We start from the raw sequence: 22,794 nt of genomic DNA on the forward strand, positions 1-22,794 counted from the left end.
ATGTATAATGTCGGTATCCTTGAATCCTCACCAGCACTGAATTTTTAAAATATAATCTAATGGGATAAAAAATATTAGTTTCCTTTTCAACTTAAAATTCCCTGAGACTACTGAAATTAAGCATCAACATTATTCCTTTAAGACACAGATGCTGAAAATATGTCTAACTATAATAAATGTCAAGAGTCTAATAGCCAAGAGTCCTGGTAAATTAAATACCGGAACTCCCAAGCAAACACAACACTAGCTGTGGAGCTGCAAAATTCCTATATAAATCCTGGCTCTTCCACCTACTAGTTTGTAAATGTGGGCCAATTGCTTAAATTTTCTAAGTTTTAGTTTCTGTAGTATCTAAATTGGACAAAATCATCATCCCTATTTCTTGAGGCGTTCTGATCATGTTAAGGAATAACACCTGTTAAAGGGCTTAGCACAGTTCCTGGCACACAGGAAGTGACAAGAAACACTGGCTAGGATTACAAGGATGCTTACCATCTTCTAATATGCTTTCACTTCTTTTCTCTCTAGGATCTTGAGTGAAACCTGGTTACAGAACAAAGCAGTTTGATGTCAACTTGATGACCTCAATGTATTCACATTTGAAATAGCTTAAAATATTTTGCTGGTGTAACAAAAGTCACCTTCTATATTCAGTAGGCACTGACCCTTTCTTTAAACTCCCTAGGCAAACAATATTATAAAATGAGATCAGCAGCACCAAAAAAACAAAAACAAAACAAAATGAAGCCAAACGCAAGAAAACACATACATATAAACCTTAATAGTGAGTTCATGAAAATCTTAATGGTGAGATGGTAATGTTTCGAGGATTACAATTTCTTCAGAAATGACTAGGTAGCCCCTCTGAAACCACATTATCAGTTCACCCACTCACCTCATTCACTGTTCCTCTTTCCAGTATTTTTATCTTTGTTCTTTGTAAATTCACTAATTCCTTCCAACATTATACTCTTACACTTTGAGCCATCTTTATCAAATTTTTTAAAGATTTATTAATTTGGTGGGGGGCAGAGGGAGGGAGAAACTTAAACAGACTCTGCACTGAGTGTGGACCCAACACGGGGCTCCATCTACCCACCCTGAGATCAGAACCTGAGCTGAAACCAAGAGTCAGAGGCTTAACCCACTGCACCACCCAGGCGCCCCTATATTTATCAGTTAACAATAAACTTTATCAAATGGTAGTTTGTATTTGTTTATCCTTGGCTGATTCAAAGCACTTGGTATAATTTCCTTTAAATCGTCTCCTCCCATTTCACAACACTACATTATTTTCAATTAATTCCCAATAAACTCTTAATTGTCCATGCTCTGTTAGAGCTAACAGTTCATCCCTGTTGAAGCTAATGGGTTCAACTTCTTCAACAAACAAATCTTTCATGAAAGCTACAGACAACCCAGATAGTTTCATTATTTCTCACTTTCCTTGATCTTTCTTTCTCTTATTCTTTGGGAAATGGTCATAGCATTTTGGTGCTCCTATATAACATGATAAAAACTAGAAAACCCAGTCAAATTAATCTCCTTAAAGCTGATGGGATCCTTCTTGTATACTGAGCTTCAGATGACAAGCCCGTAAGTTGGGTAGTAGTCCTCTCCAAGCTCATCCTCAACCATAGGCAGAAAACAAACACTTCTGACAGTATGTGATTTCCCTTGTATCTTTCCACAAGCACCAAGAATAAGAAATCATTGTTGTATCAGATACAACGATACAACATTTTTCAAATGGCATTAATTTTTCAAAGTGGAAAAACTTCACTGTTATTTTTATTATAAAAGTACGTGTACTTATCATTTTTAAAAAGTACAAAAATGTCTAAAAGGAAAAGGGAAAAAATTACCAGGGGTCCTACATCCCAGAGACAATCACTGTTAACACTTAGGTGTAAAATATCCAAACATTTGGATAAAATGGATAAAATTATTTCCCCCCAAAATACTAGACGTTTTATTTGAATAATCTGTGTTTTTCTAATCATATGTAGCATGAAATAAATGTCATCTCTTGATAATATAACCAATCCATTCTTCTAAACAGCAAGGTAAATCTCATTGTATAATATACATTATATACCATGAAGTATTTACTGAGGCCTCTGGATGGGAATTTAAGTTGCTCATAATTTTCCTATTATCATTATAAACATTATAAAATAATCTTTTGCAAAAATATTTTTTCTGTGTTATTTGTGTAGGAAAATTACTAGAAAGAGAATTGCTAGATCAAAGATGTATAACAATTTAAATTTCAAGATATTGGGACTAATTGTCCTTCAAAATACTGTACAGAATTGTATTTGAGTTTCTTTTTCTCTATTTTCAATACAGCCAATCATTTTATTTTTTTTATTTTTATTTTTTTAGAGACCAAGTTTCATAAAGTTTTTGCTTGAAAAAAAAATGTTTTACAAAATACCATTCTTCTAATCAAAGAAACTTTCCCAGAGGGTACATGTAGCTTTCTGCCTCAGAGATGATTAAAATGACCGTCAAAGGAGAGAGTTTTTTTAAATAGCCACCTAGCTGCAAAACCTACAAGAAGCAGATTTTTTTAAAGTGCCTTTAAAATGCTAAAGCAAGTAATATAATTGTTGAATCTATTTGACATTTTTTAAGTTTCCTTAAAATGGTCCATATGGCATGCACAACTTCACAGCTGGTACAAAACTGCCTGTATTTAGTTCAAAACACAGAAACAATGCATATGAACAGTATTCTTTGAAAAATAATTCCAAATACTGCCAGTGCATTATAAGAAAACTTAGACAACAGTATTGACAGTATTCAGAGAATTAACAAAACAAGCTGAATATTAAAGTATTCAAACATTTACTTTGATTTTTAATACCACTGATAACAGTAAGAGATCTTGCTGCCAAATGAATTCTGGATGCCTTGTTTCAAACTATGCGTAACATATTTTGCGATATAGATTCTAAAGAAATGCAAAACTAGGTTCCAGGATGTAAACTCCCATTGCCTAGGCAGGCCCTAGCTTTTCTGCTGCAATCTGGCAGCTTTGAACTTTGAAAACCTCTTTGTAGTTTCTTCTGATACCTCTGACAGAACTTCTTTTCGTTCTGGAATGGTCGGTAGCACAGGATGAACCAGGGTTGGGTGTGGTGTTAAGGAGGGCAATAGAAATTCTTTTTCTACTACAGTTCCAGAAAAAGCCTTAGGCGTTCCTGATAAGGACAAAAGTTTCTTGTGATGGTTTTCTTCTTGTTCCGCTTCCAAAATACTCTCACTAGTGTCCCTGCAAGTGGCCTCCTCGCAGCTGACACTCCTCAGGACTCCCCATCGGTCGTCACTGGTATCACTGCAAACACTGTTCTCTCTGCTGCGAGACTTCAGGATCGACTTACGAGGGACATACTCTCCGTTCACAACATCAACAAAGACTCTATAAATGTTAGGAGGAGTCCTGATAGTAGGCAGCTCTTGGGCAGAATGACCACCACCAGAGCTATTCTTTGGTTTACGTTTGGCTTCTTCTTTCTTTTCACTGAATTTTAAAGTGGTATTTTTTCAAGTATTTATTCGGACCCTCTTAAGTTCGACAGTATGAGAAAAATATATTGTTGGTATAGAATGATCTCCAACCCCTAAAGCATCATGGTCATTTTCATTTTCATTATCACCACCACCACCACCACCACCACCACCACCACCACCACCATCATCATCATCATCATCTTCATTACTGTGGTAAGAATTTGAACCGTTCATTGAATGACTGCCATTCGTTTGACCGCCGAACAGTTCTGAACGTGTAACATCCTTACAACAGCTGCTGGACGTAACAGAGTCTGTTACTTGATGCATCACATGCACATTTATATTCTGATCTTCCTTTTCTTCAGAAGCCGTTGTATCCTCTCCATTTACAATCATAGTATCAGGCTTACTATCAAGTTCACCCAGCAATTCTTCTTGTCTCTAGTTCTTCAAGAGGAGCCCACAGTTCCTTATCAGCAAGCAAATCCTTGGATTTTACATCATTTGCAAAATCTGCTTCAAAAATATCTGAAGTTTTGGTTTGGAGTGAGGTTTATGAGCAATTCGGTGTTTTGCTTTAAATTCAAAGTCACTTTTAATTTCTTCTCTTATGTCAACAATATCGCCTGCAGCATCACTCATTTTCTGCAAATCTGTGAATTCAACTCTGGATTCAAAAATTTTCATCCCTTTTTTTAAATCACCTATTGTTTTTCTTACATGTTCTTTCCGATGCTCAACTAAGCCCACAGCCTGCTTTGCTGAGCACTTTGCAAACCAACTGTCCCCGAGTAAAACAGTGACTTCATTAGTATGGACAAGCTTTCCTGGCATGAAGGCAAAGGGGCCAAATGGTACCATGATATTAAAAGACAACTTATCAGGCAAGGTACTGAGTCTTTCTTGCAGGGCATTATAGTCAATATCTACCTTCTTCCAATGCTGGATTTTCTCTTGGCAGTTAGGGACCACCTTTTCCTGCTCCTCGCGGAGCCGCGCCACCTCCGGGGCGCGCAGCGGCACCACGGCCAAGGCTGAGGCCGAGGCGTGGGGCCCCGGGCTCGGGCGGGGCCTCCATGGCGGGGGCGCCGGGACCTCAGAGGGGCGAACGAGTCCTAAACAAATGTTTATGGAGGCGGCAGCCAATCATTTTAATTTTTGCTAATCTCTGACACACAAAAGGAAAAAAAATCCAATACAATAATATACAGGGAGATGAATAGGTAGAAAAAGAAACACACAAATGGCCAAGAGAAATAAGAGATGGTCAATGTCCGTCCAATCAGATTAGTGAAATTTTTAAAAATGCAATAATATTCAGTGTTAGCAAGTGTGTATTAGACATTCTCACATGATGTTAGTAGGAATATAAACTAGGGCCTTGTTTTGGAAACTTATTTGGTCACAGCAACAAAAACTGTTATATTCCACAGCAGTTTCACTGAGGAATTTATCACAGAGATAATCTTGAAAAAATACATAAACCAAGATATATTATTAACGTTATCTGTAGCAGATCATTTAAACAAGGTATGACATATCCATACAATGCAGTTGTTAAAGATAGTAGTATCTTGGAGATCAATTATTTAAAGCTTTCATGATATATACACCTGTCAAATTATTATGTATGTATTATTATGTAATGTTATTTGTCAATTATATCTCAATAAAGCTGGGGAAAAATATAAAGCCTAGGTTCTGAACACCCTTTTGTATAATTCTAAAAGATAAAGCCATATTTTCTACAAACTTGTTTAAGATACAGATTCTATATTAGGGATATATCTTAAAGTCGTTTTTAGAAAGACATTCAAGAAGTCACAACTGTCAATGAGTGAGCCAATGATGTGGTTTCACAGGGGATACCTATTCACCTAGAACCTTCAGGGAATGTTCTGATGGTACAAGACTATAGGAGGAGAATTTTAATTTTATTTTTACCTTCATTTAATTCTTGGATTTTCTTACCAGGTGCATGAATTCTATTTTTATGTCAGCAGGAGCTATCAGCTAAATAAAATTATGACCATTTCTGTTGTCTCTCATTTATTTCTGTGTCTAAATGAAGAAAACCGAGACTTTTCTTCTTTAAATTTGATAATTCTAAGGCCATGACTTTTGAGAAGTCCCCTGCTATCTTCGTACCTCTTTCCACAAAGACTGTTTATGTCGTACAATAACTCTTTTCTCAAGACAAACCTTATAAGGGAGATACAAAAAGTGGCTTACATCCTCTGGGTCAAACTAATTTCATGTAACAAACAAAACTGTGTAATATCATTTTTTAAGACCTTTTTGTGATCTATCAATACACCGAGTAAAATAGCTGAAATCACTCCCAAAACAAATCCTTTTGCAGTCAGCAAAATGAAGCAATTACATGAATAAGTTTTTCCACTTGGCCTATTTTTCTGCCCATGGTTATTAATCAGTCTCACAGACTACATTTTCCACTTTCCATCCACTTTGAGGCATTACTCCAGGTGGCCAAACATTTCACATTATGTAAATAAAATAAAACAAAACCTTTGTCCATTGAGCAAATGGATGTATTTCATATCTACCTCTTCGAGCCTCTCTCAAATCATTCAGAAAACACAATGTGGTTTCTATAAAAGGATACTCAATATTTTCATTTTATTTGGCTAGCTGGAATTTATTTAAGTGAAATTTTACTTCAGCCAGTCTTCCCCAGATAGCTGAATTAATTTGAGTTGATGCCCTGTGTTATCTAATGGCTCTTTGAGACCTTTGGGTCGAGTGTCTGTTGCTTTGCCTTGTCTCTTCCAAATTCAAAGTCTGGAGAATGCCCCTTCTGAAACTGCTGTTTTGCATAATGTGACTTTCAGATGCTACACATCATAACCACTATTTCTTTATACTAATACTCTAGACACAATTGCGTAGAGATTCAAATTTAACTGGGACAAAGTGGGGCCAGGGTCATTTTTTTAAAGCTCCAAATGTGATTCTCTTGGGCCCATACATCCTGGCCCTCAAGCAGGGCCAAATATTACCCAATGTTATGATATTTCTCTTAAATTTAATCCAGGTCCTTACAGCTGATAGATTTCTGTAGGCTGATCTGCTCTGAATGATGACATGGCTAAAACAAATCTACTCACAACATTTATGTTCTTCATAAGAATTCCAGGAATTATAAAGATTAATGGTTCTTAGGCCTGAGAGCTTTAAATAATAGTGATGCTTATACCACTCCCAACATCTGACATGTGAACTGGGCATTGAAATACTTTAAATTTTTCCCAAGTGATGCTAAAGTGCAGCCAAGGTTGAGAACCACCATATAGGGCCAAGATGCTTAAGAAAATCCAGTTCCTGCCTTGTTAAATGCAGTATCCCTCTTTCCCAAAGAGATCCCCAAGGGACACTCAACCAAGGGATAATGACCACAGGAAATAATCCATGACTACTATATGTACACATACTCTTCTATTTGTTGAACTTTGTCTTGAAAATATCTGTTAGAGTTCATTTCTAGAACCCTATGTAGGGGCAGTCCTAGGAAAAATAATGAGGCTACAAAATATTTTCCATGGCTTCTTTTATCAATTTTCCTCATTTCTCTACCTGGGAACCTCTCTTATGTCACAATCTCTGAGGGTTTTGCTCTCAGCTAATTAGCTAAGACATTAGCTTTCAAAAGCATGAGATGTTTTCTCACAGAGATGTAGAGTATCTATATTTAATAGGACAGGCTATGGAAAGATTTTAATTCTTTCCAGGAACACTGCATCTTCTCACCCAATTCATCAGAATAATCGGGTTTCTAGACCAAGACTGAAATTCACAGTTAAAAAGTGAATTCTTGTATGACTTTTCTACAGTCCTAGCATGCCCAGGATTGTCTTGATTTTAGCAACAAAAATTCCTGAGTAAATGGGAATATTGATCACCTTTCCTCCTGTGTGTCTCTCCTTTTCATGACTGGCTCATAATCATGGCTGCTATGGTCTGAATGTTTATATGGCCCCAAATTTATATGTTGAAATACTAACCCCCAAGGTGATGGTATAAGGAGGCAGGGCACTGGGAGGGGATTAGGTCATGAGGACCAAGCCCTGACGAATGGAATCAGTGTCGTAATGAAAGAGACCCCAGAGATTCCTCACCTTTTCTGCCATGTAAGGACACAGGAAAAAGACACAGTCTGTGAACCAGGAAGTAGGCTCTCTCCAGACACTGCATCTACCAGCACCTTGATTTTGGACTTCCTAGCCTCCAGAACTGTGAGAGATAAGTTTCTGTTGTTGATAAACCACACAGTCTGTAGTGATTTGTTAGAGCAGCCTGAGCAGCCTAAGACAATGGTGAAGGTCACAGTGTTGTTGTTGTTTTTAATATTATTTTAGTGCATTACTCATTGCTGTTTCTGCATTTTAAAAATAATATGCACTTATTAAGAAACACTGGAAATAGAGAGAAAATAGTAAAGAATAAAATAAAAATCCTTGACAGAAATAGTAACTATTAAATTCTTAACACACTCCCGTTCAATTTTTTTCTCTGATGGATATTGGTACCTATTAATGTCAAAAACAAAAATCAGAGATTCACTCCTGTGAACTGACTGTCACTTGCCTATAGACAATGTCGGACAAACATGAAGCTCAATTCTAGCCAGACTTCATGCAAATTAACCCTTTTCCATTAAGACATCATTTTGTGAGGTAGAATAAATATAGTTACTAACATACAAGCTTTCTCAGTTAAACTGTAATTCAGTTATGCTTCCCTAACTTCGTAGCAGTTGGATTTCAAATGATCACAGAACATTTCTTGAATAATTTCTAAAGATGGTTGATTATTTCTTTTGCAATTTGCTTCTTTTTTAAATTCAATTCTTGGAACATAACTATAATTTGGGGGTACTTTTTTGCTTCAGATTCATATTCTCTCTCTCCCAAAGTTCATGTATATTTCCATATTTATGTATTTGAATACTGTATGTAAAAATGTATAGAGCAATAATGAGATTATACAATATATGCAAATTTGTATACTGCTGTTTTGAAAAGTAAATACTGGATATAGATATAATATTTATAAAATATGTATACAATATGCACGTTGGTAATAAAACAGTAATACATCCACCTTTACATTTAAAACTAGGATATTGAAATACCTTCGACATCTGATTTGACTAGCCCCTCTGTTCCCTGCTCTTCTCAGTCATTTATTAGGTCCCAAACTAGTTTGTTCTCAGACTACTTCCAATCTATCTCCTTGTCTATTCTGCATTTCAGGAAAACACATTTGCAGGTATGTTTAACCTCCAATTTTTCATTAGGTTAGCCGGGGGGAGGCACTGGGGAAAGACAAGTTATCATCTCCCTGTCTCCTATGGTATCTTCAGCAAAACTTGTCCTTTTTCTGAGGGTCTAATTCCCAGCAGGGAACCCCTCCTTCCATGAAGCCTGCTCTCCTAGACAATGATGATCTTAGCTCTAGCAGTTGCCAGAGAATCCAGTCTCTTGACTCTGATAACACCTCGTCCCACTATCCTTCTACCCCCTCGGGGCGTGACTGGCTTCCTGCTCTCAAGTAGTTGACTCAAAATGCTTGCTTTGGCTTTCGTAATCTGAGTAATCAATTACCTGTATTAAATTACCTCTGCTTGAAAGACCAAGAAGTTTCTGATTTATAGATGGACACTAAAAGCTCTTCTATTTCAGTTTGCTAGAAAAAAAAATTTATTAAGCTTAATTATTTCATTTTATTGAATTCACTTTCTGCATCTCCTGAGATGATAATTTGCTTTTCCTCCTTTAACTTGTTACTATGATAAATTACATTTATAGATTTTTTCTATTATTAAAAATCCTGCCTAAACCCAGTTTTCATACTTTATTATCTTTTTTATAGATCACTATATAAAAGATAATTTCCTAATTTCTAATTTAGAATTTTTGCCATTAGGTTCATGAAGGAGATTGGTAATAATTTTTCTTTATTGTACATTTCTTATATAATGTTGGTATCAAGATTGTAGTAACCTCATAAAATGAACTAAAAAGTGTTCCTTCTTTTCCCGTTCAAGAATAGTTTTTGTATGACAAAAATAATACATTCCTTGAAAACATTTGTAGAACTCATTGGTAAAATTGTCTGGGTCTGATGGTTCTTTTTTTGTGAGGAGAATTTTTAACTTCTAATTAAGCATCTTTACTGGTAAGAAAAATTTGCAAGTGCTTTATTTCATCTTGAACATTAATAAATTTGAACTATGAAAAGTCCTCAGATATTATTTCCATGACTACAACCTTTCTTAATTCTTTTTATTTTTCTTTTGTACGTCTTATCAGATAGTGTCTCTATTTCTCAATCCTACTTTATGTATCCATCTTCCTGTCCTCCCTGTGCTGTAGTCAGAATAATTTCTTCATATCTAACTTCCAATTCCTTATTTTATCTTTGGCTCTATCTAATCTAGTACTTAACCTGTCCATTGCATTTTTAGTGTTCATTATATTTTTTATTTCTAAAAGTTCTCTAAAATTCAGTCCTGAATCTGCTGAATACATGATATATAGACTGTTGCTAACTTATGTTACTGGCAGTTTCCCGATTTCTTTAAGCATATTAAACATAGTTTTTATGGTTACATAGTAATTCTAATATCTGAAATCTTCATGAGTAGAGTTCTATTTTTTTTTTTAAGATTTTATTTATTTATTTGACAGAAAGGGAGAGAGCACAAGCAGAGGGAGTGGCAGACAGAGGAAGAGGGAGAGGCAGACTCCCTGGTGAGCAGGGACACCCCCCCCCCCCACCAACGTGGGACTCGATCCCGGGACCCTGAGATCATGACCTGAGCTGAAGGCAGATGCTTAACCGACTGAGCCCCCTAGGCGCCCCAGTAGAGTTCTATTTTTATGTTTCTGCTCATGATGCCTATCTCCTCATGAGTTTTGTGATAGTTTATGTTTAATCCCACATTTAATGGAATTTTGTCTGTGGTAATTCTCTGAGACCTGGAATACATAGATGTCTCCAAAGATGCTTTGCTTTTGTTTTGGCTAGGTTCTTAGAGAGAGCACCAAACTGGGACAACTATAAAATAAATTTTAGTTGAGTTTTTTTTTTTTAGTTATAGAGACCATGAGAAGTTAAACTACAAATTCATGTGAAGATGCACTTATGATTTTTTTTCCTCCTCAACCTAGTACCAAGGTTTGGGGCAGAAAAATTTCCTAATTGCTCCTCTGAGGGGATTTTATTTTTCCTACTTTATCCTTTCACTGAAATTATAGTCCCTTAGAATTCTGGCTTTAAATGGGTTTCTCTATAAGACTGCTATGCTGAGCAGGCTCCAGGCTCTGTCTCCCACTGTCCCATATCTTGGATAGTCATAAAAATTGCAAGTCAGGGTTTCAGGGACAGCCCTGTGTTATGGAAATCTCTGGTTATGGTGCTTTCATACCACTCTGGATTCATGTATTTTCTTCATGGTCTTCCTATGGGTATGCCTTAATTCCTTGGTGAGTCAGCAATACACTTTAAAAAATGACATGTATATTTTATCTAGGTATTTGTAGATGTTATATAGCATGATGGTGGCCCAGCAAATTAGTCTGCCATATTGCTGGTAGGAAAAGAATCCCCAGCTTTTGGAAAACATTATACCAGATCATTTTTATTGCCATTAATATTTTTTTAGAACTGTGCTTTTAAATATCTGCACTGCATTTTGTTACATCTTTTGGTATCATATATTTAACTAATCTGCTCCCCTTCCCTTTGTTTTTTGGAAGTGAAGATTGTACTCAACTCTTCATTTTAAGTAACATTGCAATAAATATCACTCTCTATATATGCATTCGTGATTATTTCCTAGGGAGTAATTAGTAAATCATGGTACACTAACAGTCTTTATGCTTGAAATACATATTTTCAAATTGCATCCCAGAAATAATGGTACCAGTTTATACTCTGATCAAGCGTCATATGAAAGTGTCCATTTCACTGCACTCCTACCAAGAAAAACTATCACTGTTTTTATACATATAAATCTGACAGACTTTAGAAGGCATCTTATTATTTCAATTTGTATTTATTTGATTATTAAATTACTCAACACTTTATCGTCTATTTTCAGGAACAACATAAACATTTTTTCTTATTGTTTTTTTATCAATGCAAACCCTATATCACTGTTTTCTTAGTCCAAAATTGTTTCCTAAGCAAAATTACATATGCCTTATTCATATGTTTTATACTAGATTATCTTCTTATATTTATATCCTGCAAAATCTGTTAAAATATATATTAATTATGCATGATTGATCGTATGTAATATCTTTTTTAAGAAATTTTCTCTGTAAATCTAAATTTCATAAATCTTCCTTTAAATAGCTCTATAGAATTTCCCCTAGTTTTAATAATTGCAGATAAACCTTTCTCCCATTTCCTATTGCTTATGGTCTGTTGCTCTCTCTTTTTTCTTCTGTAAGATACCAGATTCTATGATTTATTATTTCTTTTTTTTTTTTTTTTGATTTATTATTTCTTACTCACAACCTCCCACAACATTTTAAGGATTCAAATTTTCTCCCATTCTTCTTATTTAGAGTTACCAGTATGTCAATACCTTTGAAATCTCATCAAGGGTTTAACAGTCCATACCCTACTGACTCATTCTTTATTTCAGTTTGATCTTTCTTATTCTCATTCAATTCAATTTTTTTCAGTAATATAACTTCTTCAAGCATTTTACCCTCTAATGCATTTCTCCAAATAGCAGCTGCAACCCTTACTTGCCCTCATTCAGCAAAAAAATAAATTGCACTAATCTTCTTGGAAAAAAATGATTATATCAATTTGAGAACACCAAAACTGATGTCCTATGAGGACCTTACAGTCATGTTCCTTACCAGTGGAGCAAAGTTGGGAATCCCTGGGACCCTCCTGGGCTTTATTCTGAACAAGCTAAACATATTCTTTTTTCTAATATTAAGGATTCCCCCCCACACACAGTTCTCTACTTTTTGCTTAGATTTGTCCATGTGTACACTTTTCCAATTTTTAGGTCTCTAGACTTTGCTGCTCAAAAAGGGGTAGCATCAACTTCACTTGGAGGCTTGTGGCGAAGGCAGGATTATAGGCTCCCTCCCAGAGCCATTAAATCAGAATCCATCATTCGTCAGGATCCCGGGGGTTTGAGTATGTGCAATCCAAGCGCTGCTCTGAAAAAGAGAAGACTCTTCTATCTCCCTCGTATAAGTTGTATGTGACAAAATTAGTTAATCGGGCAAAAAGATCACATTTCTTAATGAGAAGTAGACACTGGCTATTATTGTCAGTGGCAAAACGGGTTATTCAGTCCCAATTAAAAATAGAGATGGCAGAGCCTGAGACCAAGATTTTTAATATAAGATGTGCCGGTGATGCAATTACATTTGCTGAATAACACTGCTTGAACAATCAGATGTAGGCTTCTTCTTTCTTCTCTTTGAAGAGAAGGGAGGAAACAGTAGGCTTAACAGAACTCAAAAAGGTGCTATCTAACTTCCTTCACCCCACCGTGTTGCTTTCTTGTAAACATTGTACAGAATCCGTTAGCATTCAAAAGGTCGGGTCTCCCAGTTCTAAACAAATATAAATGACCCGCTGTGATTTTATTCCGGAAGTTTTTATCGAATACTATTTACAAGTCTTTGCTTTTTGCCTCATTAAAATCTGATTAGAAATATGTAAAGACTCCCACGTTATTACCACTTGGTAGCCTCTTTTCTTCTGATCAGCATTATTATTTTTTTTTTTCTATTAACTTAAGAACCTGAGATTCTGGGAAGTCTACTTAAACTCTGTGATCCTGAGATCTTATATTTTCAAAGTCAAGTGACTCTCCTCTTGCACCATAAAAAGTGCTTAAGACGGTTTAGATTACATTTAAATGTTCCTGGATGAAATGTGCTTAGTGCCTGAAGCCAATTGTTATACAAATCATGTGTTTTTCCAGACCAAATTAATGAAATGAAAGAAGATGACAGTTCTAACTAGTATGCCTGCTTCAATATTGCACAAATTAGGAACATCCGTATTCTATTATATTTACAAGTTCTTGGGCTTCTCTTTAATTAGAAATAAAATAATTGATAAGTAAATAAATGGTGTGTGGGTGTATGATAACGAAAGAATGGATAGATCTGGAAACCTAAATTGCCTGATAGCTAACTAAGGACTTTAAGCAATGCACATTTTTATTTCGACAACTTTGTATTCAACTTCAGTGATAAATAGGTAGAGTAAATGGAACATAATGAATACTTGCTGAGTTAGAGTTATCACTACACATTAACAGTATGATAGAGAATTTATAGTTAAAAAGTGACTGCTCCTAAGGCCTATGAGGTAATTGGAGGATGTAAATAACATATGAATAGAACAACATACCAGTAGAATTTAGTCTGCTACCTACAGCAACAGTATCTGAATTGTTAGGATTCCCTTAGCTTTGAACAACTTCGGCTTGTGTTTGGATATACCCTATAATCCTGGGGCTCGCCAGGCTCTACCTTTCTGTTTCACATTGCTGAATGAACACCTATACTTGGGTCTGGTTTTTCCTAATCTGACCCATTTTGATTTCTTTAACCCTGAAGCTTATTTTTATTTTACGATAAACATGCATTAACACATAGGCCAACAAGTAGAATGGAGAATGCCAAAGAACTGTGTTTCTTTGTTCTTTTCACAAACCAGACACCACAACACAGAAAACAAATTTAAGAATGTGTGTATGTTCAGTGCAATTACACTGATTGTTCCAAAGTTTGTAGGAATCAATATTTTTTGAAGGTGTACCAGGTCTGTGATAGTTAATTTTTTTTTTTTAAAGATTTTATTTATTTATTTGAGAGAGAGAGACTGAGCGAGAGAGCACATGAGAGGGGGGAGGGTCGGGAGGGTCAGAGGGAGAAGCAGACTCCCTGCCGAGCAGGGAGCCCGATGCGGGACTTGATCCAGGGACTCCAGGATCATGACCTGAGCCGAAGGCAGTCGCTTAACCAACTGAGCCACCCAGGCGCCCTGTGATAGTTAATTTTATGTGTCAACTTGATGGGACTACATGGTGCCCAAATATTTGGTCAGACATTGCTCTGAGTGTTTCTATGAGGGTATTTTTAGATGAGATTAGGTTTATTTATTTATTTTATTTATTTATTTTTTTTAGGTTGAACTGTTAAGGTTTTTTTTTATTATGTTATATTAATCACCATACATTACATCATTAGTTTTTGATGTAGTGTTCCATGATTCATTGTTTGTTTAAATCAGTAGACCAAGTAAAGCAAATTGTCTTCCCTAATGTGAGTAAGCCTCATCTAATCGGTTAAAGGCCTGAATGGAACAAAAAAACTGACCCTCCTCCAAGTAAGAGAGGTTTAGTTTTTTTCTGCCTTCAAACTTGAACTGAAATATCAGCTCTTCGTTCTTGAGCCTGCCGGCCTTCTAACTGAAACTACACCATTGAGTCTCCTGGGCTCCGGTTTATGGACTCACCCTATAGATTTGGGGACTTGCCAGCTTTCATAATCTTGCGAGCCAAGATATATGTGTATCTTTTTTTTTTTAAGATTTTATTTATTTATTTGTCAGAGACAGAGAGAGCACAAGCAGGGGGAGTGGCAGGCAGAGGGAGAAGCAGGCTTCCTGCTGGGCAGGGAGCCTGACGCAGGACTAGATCCCAGGACCCTGGGATCATGACCTAAGCTGAACGCAGACGCTTAACCGACTGAGCCACCCAGGCATCCTGATATATGTGTATCTTATATATCTGATTGGTTCTATTTCTCTAGAGAACCTTGGCTAATACAAGGTCACTCACATAATTTTAGAATTTTGACTCGGAAATAACAATGAAAATGTATTTCTCACAGTGTTCTATAATCTCCTACTATTTCCCCTTCATGTGGTGTTCTGGTTTGTGTGTGTGGTTATTGTTATAAGATCAGAAGTGAGTAAAGGTATTTGTCATGACCTTTTAGCTTTTTCTTGTATACTCAATTTCCTGACTGGTTCATGCTTTCTTCCTGCCCCCATCTCTGCAAGATTTGGGGGCAAGTAATAGACTAGCTCATGGTACCTATATTAAAGATGAATTTATCTTCAATCAGTCCAGTTTTTTAAAAAGACACTAGTGAAATTATTTCATATTGTAACATCAAAATCATTAAACAGATTACAGAGCTAGAAGACAGAGTTGACCCTCTCCATTCTCAGATGGTTATAAAGAAAGCTGTATCCACAAAAAATGTAATTAAGTCAAAATCTCTTGCTGCATATCCAACAGCCATTTCTCTTTTGTCTTTGATAACAGATCCTGGTCTCAAATGATAAATCATGAAGGATTTTGAGTCAGTATGTAATATCATTTCTCCTTTGCTTGTGATTGTCTTAGAGGCAGGTCTGTGATCTATTTCTGATCTCTGGTATTTGAGAGGAAATATTTTGAGGATTCTTGGACAGATTTCACCCCTAATGAAAAAAAGAAGAAGGTCTTTTTTTCCCCTTTCTCTATTTTCCTACTTTGGAAACTTTCAAATAAATATGGGCTATCTAGAGCTGTAGCCACTATTTACAACTATGAGGTAACAAACCTGATGATGAAATTCAATACTTTGAAGAAGGCAGAGTTAAAGGATGGAAAGAAACTAGTTTGTTAAGATCCTACTGAGCCACAAAACCAACCCTGGGGACCGCTGCCTTAAGACTTCTTGTTAAGTGGGCGCCTGGGTGGCTCAGTTGGTTAAGCGACTGCCTTCGGCTCAGGTCATGATCCTGGAGTCCCGGGATCGAGTCCCACATCGGGCTCCCTGCTCAGCAGGGAGTCTACTTCTCCCTCTGACCCTCCTCCCTCTCATGTTCTCTGTCTCTCATTCTCTCTCTCGCAAATAAATAAAAAAAAAAATCTTAAAAAAAAAAAAGACTTCTTGTTAAGTCAAAATCAAATGTTGCTATGTTATTAACGTTTTCTACAGGTTTCAACCAGGCACGACCTAACTGGCACAATCTAACAAAGTTAGTTATGTGTGGTAATGTATGGATTTGTCGTTATTTTTCAACAGTTCTTTCTTTTTATGTTAGCTTCATACTGAGTAGCCTATCTTTTTTGCATTATGATTGCATTATGTTAATTTCTATTATGATATTTTTATTGACAATCCCATTGACTTAATACCCCATGGTTGCCTTTGCTTGCATAGTCTAATCTTCTAACATACTTTTTTTTAAAAAAGATTTTATTTATTTAAGTTTACAAGAGTTTATAGCAAAATGCTTCTTTTTTTGGCAAAATAACATTTTTTTTTTTTTTGAGACAGCTCTTGACTTGATCCTGGGCCACTGTGGAGACTGAAGTCCTATCAATGGAACAAAACATGACAAGATGAACTGTTAGTCATGAAATTAGTACTACCCAATTAACTAGCATACCCCATCAGCAGGCGGGAATAATATATATGGACTTGAGCCAAAGCAGATCCTGAAGACACAGAAAGCTGCATGAGGTTCCTCTCTGCGCTGCGGCCCCTCCTTGAGCCTCGTCTATGTCTTCATGGGAAATTCCCTATGGCCAGCTGATTAATGAGGGAAAAATTGAGCCTGTTTTATAGAAGTCACTGCACAATATATCAGTGCCAGCCAAAAGTAGATTGCTTAGGCATCATAGCCCACTTGAGTGTAATCTTAAGAGATATTTCAAGCTATGTATTTGGTTGTCCACTATTCCAGCAAGATGAGGCATTATTGAGTTATGCGTGGTAGCTAATAATTTAGTTAAATGACTAAGGACTTGGAAGGAACAAGATTGGAGGATTGGTGGGACACCTGGGTGGCTCTGTTGGTTAAGTGTGTGCCTTCGGCTCAGGTCATGATCCCAGAGTCCTGGGATTGAGTCCTGCATCGGGCTCTTTGCTCAGTGGGGAGCCTGCTTTTCCCCCTGTCTGCCACTCCCCCTCCTTGTGCACACACGCTCTCTCTCTCTGACAAATAAATAAATAAAATCTTAAAAAAAAAAAGATTGGAGGAATGGTAATAATGAGTTTTGGGGAAGAAATATGTGGGTGAACCACTGAGAATGAGCTAGAGTATGAAAACATTTATGGTTAATATGAATGCTTACCAAACTACTGTCAAGAAGATTATCAATCAGATATGTAGGTATGCAACAACCTCTTTCACCAGGCACTACATTGCTTGTTCAGAAGGCTAACGAACAAAACAACCTTAGTGGTGGCAGGAGAGAACATGCATAGGCTCAACTACATACCTTGTTCCTCCCTGAAGCCAATTTATCTGCCAAGATTATTAGCTGTCCAACATGCAAGCAACAGAGACCAAGGCTAAGCACTCAATAATATATCTCAGGTGAACAAACTACTTACCTTTTGGCAGGCTCGTTGATAATATTCTAATTCCTCTGTCACCGGGGCAACAAGGAGTTTCATAACTGGAATAGATACCTATTCTGAGATTACATTGTCTTTATCTGCACACTATGCTTCTCTGATAAGCATTCTCCAGGGACATATAGAACGCTTTATATGGTGCCATAGTATCCGATTCTATACTGCTTGTATGCAAGGAGCTCTCTTTATAACAAAATAATATATATGCATTGACCTTGCCTGTCTTACCATCTGCCCCATAACCCAAAAATAACTCTTATCACGGAATGGTGAGAAATAATGGCTTGGGAGGGTGAGCTGATGTTAGAGGATGTGGTGTGTGTTCTGAACTAGTAATCAAGTAGGAGCTTGTGTGGGTCTCCCATAGAGCAAATACAAGAATCTTTGAGCTGTGTTATAGATGTCGGAGTCACACCTTTCACCATTACAATTACTGATCCTTTTCAAATTTTAGCTCTTATTCCTAAGATTCTAGGCTTTACTGAATTAGTACCCAAGGGAAGATATTCCCACAATATTCCTTTGAATTTGAGGATGAAAGACTGCTATGTTGGCTTTTAGGGCTCTTCATGCTTCTGGACAAACAATCAAAAATTTAAGAGATGGTTACATTGTTGGCTGGGGAATAAAATTTGGCTCTGGAGGGGAATTAAAATCGCAATTTCTCAGAAAAATAAAAAAGAACACAGGGGATCCCCTTGGATGGCTCCTAATTCTGCCAAGTCTTGTGGTAAAAATTAATGAAGAATAATGGCCAAAACTTGGAAGCAACCAAGATATCCTTTAACAAGTGAGTGGATAGATAAACAGTGGTACATCCACACAATGGAATATTATTCAGTGATTTTTATAAAAAGATATCAAGCCACAAAAAAGTCATGGAGGAAACAAATGCATTTTACTAAATGAAAGAAGCCAGGCTGAAAAGCCTATATATTGTAATATTCCGACTATATGACGTTCTGGAAACTATAGAGACGGTAAAAGTATTAGTGGTTGCCAGGAATTGAGGGAAGAGGGATAAGTAAGTGGAATAGAGTAGATTTTAGGGCACTAAAACTATTCTTGAATGATGCTGTAACGGTAGATATGTGACATTATACATTTGGCGAAACTCACAGATCTATACAACACCAAGAGTGAAACAATGTAAAGGAGCAACTTTAGCTAATAATAATGTATCAATATTAGTTCACCAATTTTAACAAATGGACCATACCAGCACAAGATACTAAAAATAACAGAAAGTGGGGCTGGGGGGGAGATGAATAGGAATGGCATACATAGAAACTCTATACTTTCTTCTCAACTTTTCTGTAAACCTAAAACTGCTCTAAAGAATAAAGGCTATTAATTTTGTTAAAATAAAATAAATGACCACAGCAAGCTCATATAAGTTGATTATGAAGGACATTTCTGTCAAGAATGAAGATTCGGTCACCCTACAATGGAAAGCCCTGACTAGCAGAGATGTTCCAGAAGGTACCAGAGCTGGCAATAATGACCGGCTGATCATTCACAGAAATAAAGTCCTTAACCTCCACCCACTTTTTTTTTCTTGCATTGTCTGGTATATTTATATTTTATGTGTATTTTTTTGTATTTTTATATTTTTGTATTATATATCTTTGTATTATATATTATTTTTGTATTATATATTTTGTATTTTTTATTTTTATGTGTATTATTTTGTATTTTTATATGTCTTAAATTTTCCTTCTTCTTTCCTCTTTGTTTCTCCCTATTTTTTGTATAGGATATATTGGGTGTGGTTAGCTTAATTTTAAAACCATACATGACAAATTATCAAGATAGTACAGTGATGAACTTAGAAGAGGAATGGACAACACCCAGAATTTTTGGACTTGGAGTAGTTGCTGTGACTGATGAGATTTTGGTTTGTTCCTTTGTGGAAGAGAGTGTAGGTAAGTGTTCAGCCATTGGAAAAATAGTTCCATCTCTTACAAGGGCGCATGAGTCTTTTGTGTTTAAGAAAGAGAAAAGTTTATGCTGATAATGAACAAATCAAACATGGATTTTATTATTATTATCATTACTGAAGTATAACTGACATACAATGTTATATTAGTTTTAGGTGTACGACATTTTAATTCAACAATTCTACACATTATTCAATGTTTACCATGTTAGGTATGGTCACCATCTGTCACCATACAATGTTATTAAAATATTATTGACAATATTCCCTGTGCTGTACTTCTCATCTCTGTGACTTATTTATTTTATAACTGGAATTTTGTACCTCTTAATCCCCTTTATCTATTTCATCCATCCCCCGACACCCACTTCTCTGGCAACCACCAGTTTGTTCTTTGTATTTAAGAGTCTGGTTTTTGTGTTCGTCCACTTTTATTGTTGTTTTTTAGAATCCACATATAAGTGAAATTATATAGTATTTGTCTTTGTCTGACTTCACTTAGCATAATACCCCGTAGGTCCATCAATATTGTCTGTCACAAATGACAAGATCTCATTTTTTTTAATGGCTGAGTAATATTCCTTTGACTATACCACATCTTCTTTATCCATTCATCTAGCAATGGACGCTTAGGTTGAAAGCATTGATTATTGGGTTGAAAGATATTGATTATTATTTGAAGTCTGTTGCTGTTGGAGAAACTCCTTAGCCTATCAGCCTTGATGGGAGCAAAAGACCACCTCTTGCTTGAGAAGCTAAAATGCCAAATGCTTGCTTTCTCAGCCTCCTTTGCAGCTAGGGTCCCAGCGTATGATTTAAGTTCTGCCAATCTGTTTGCCTGTGCTGAGTTTTGACTCAGGAATTCATAAAAAAGAACCAGCTTTCGTTAAGCACTCTCTGTTTCTAGTGGAGGCCATGCAGCAGCTGCTACAGCATCTGTTATATGGCACACAGTGGGAGCGGTAAGGGGGGGTTAACAGGTGGCCTGGGATTGAGCAACAGGTACAATTGTGCCATCTGCAAACGGCAACATTAGTCCTTAAAGACGGTGCCAGTAGAACTCTGGACAAGTTCTATAGCATCGTTTGGAGCATGTTTCATGGCTGTTTAACTTTGAGTCTGGTTGTCCAGCCTTTCCGTTGTACCACAAACTCCCTGATATTTCTGATAAACGTAACTACTGTTGAATTCAGAAATGTTAGGCTACTGTGGTTTATGTTTTTAAAAGTCCAAGTTACACAAATGTAACAGATGCTCTGCAAACACTTGTCTTTTTAAGTTAAAATACAATCTATGTCACAGAAGATAGAATGAGCAAAAGTCAACAAGTTGAACTGAGAAAAAACCAAAGCTATCGTAAGCCTGGTTGGTCTTAAAAATGTAACTGGGTCGAACTTAGGTTTTTAAGTAAGTAGAAAATACTTTAGGTAAAATACAAATGATGCATTAACATTCTAATCATGGATTTTTATTCTAGAATCTTATTCTAGAATTTTGACTCTAGACTTTTTTTGTTTGTTAAAATGTTTACTACGTTGCAATCTTTGAAAGTGTGAAATATAATCCTCAGTATTTTCCAAATGTATTTGAACATGGACTATTTTATTTCCTAAGTTAGCAAGCAAGTTCTCTGCGTTTAGCATAGATCGATTATGATCTAACATTTTAGTGCTAATGTATTCTGATAATTTTGGTCACAAGTAACAAAAGCATAATTCAAACTGGCTCATATAATAAAGAGAATTTGGATAATAAGTAAGACTCAGGGATAGTTTAATGCAGAGTTTTAGTGATGACACAAAATAAATGCTTCTTGTCCTCTCTGTATCTCCACTCTATCTTATTAGGTCTCTGTTTTATCGATTGAAATTCCATGTCATCACCAGACAACTACCTCACACTTCATCTGCTATGTTTGAAGAGAAGCTATTTCCCCCCTAACCACTGAATGAAAAAAACTGTGCTCCTTTCTGATTTGATTAGCTAAAGACACAGGCCCCTTCCTGCCCCAATAGTCATGACCAAGAATTCAACGTGGGTGTCATCCCGCTCAAACATTGCCGTGGCTGAGCAATTAATTTTTTGGCAAGGAGTGTGTGTGTGTGTGTGTAGTGGGGGGGATGTTGAATGCACAGGAGGCCACTGCATATATTCCCAACAATGTCCACCACACGTATTTCCATTTCAGTAAACTTTGCCATTAAGATACTGCTTTAACAGAAATCGGAGGAGCAGAGCTGAGAGGAGCCCAGTTTTTGTTGATCTGACAAAATGAGGTTGCTTCCAACTGGATCATTTTCAATCTCACATGTGCCTTTATGTCTCAGTCCAAATTTACATTAAATAATTTTCAGACCCCTATCTTTAGCATATTCCATTTGTCTATACATGCGTATATTGTGTATTATATGTAAGATATATATATTTAACATATGCACCCAACGCACACACATACACACACATATACATTCTACATATAGTTTAGAGGACTTCACATTAAACTGTTTTCCCTAAAGAGTGAAGAGAAACAATGGGTACAGGAGTTGAAAAGAAACACTTTTACTTTATTTACACTTGTAGTATATGCATCTAAATATTTTACATTATAGATGTATTAATATTTTCATAAGTTTATTCATTTTTTTATAATTTTATGTATTTATTTATGTACGGCTTAAAGCAATAGAAATTTATTTTCTCATAGTTCTGGAGGATAAGAGTCTGAAATCAAGGTGTCGGCAGGGCCATGCTCCCTCTGATACCTGTGGGGAGAATCCTCGTTTCTTCTAGCTTCTGGTGTTTGCTGGCAATTCTTTAAGTTCCTTAACTTAAGGATACACTCGTCTCATCTCTGTTCCTGCATCACATGGCCTCCTTCTCCCTTTGTGCGTCTGT

At 36.3% G+C, this 22,794-nt stretch overlaps 1 protein-coding gene across 1 annotated transcript in view; it reads right to left on the reverse strand.

The window, feature by feature from the left end:
- Nucleotides 1-3,015: 3,015 nt before the first annotated feature.
- LOC116639080 (unconventional prefoldin RPB5 interactor-like) overlaps nt 3,016-22,794 on the reverse strand; it is a 36,010-nt gene continuing 16,231 nt past the window's right edge. The window contains 3 exon segments of the mRNA XM_032415189.1: nt 3,016-3,964; nt 3,966-4,059; nt 4,062-4,637. Coding sequence (XP_032271080.1) covers nt 3,016-3,964; nt 3,966-4,059; nt 4,062-4,637 — 1,619 coding nt within the window.

Source organism: Phoca vitulina, unplaced genomic scaffold, assembly GCF_004348235.1.
Source record: "Phoca vitulina isolate PV1807 unplaced genomic scaffold, GSC_HSeal_1.0 scaffold17, whole genome shotgun sequence".
Taxonomy (NCBI): Eukaryota; Metazoa; Chordata; class Mammalia; order Carnivora; family Phocidae; genus Phoca; species Phoca vitulina.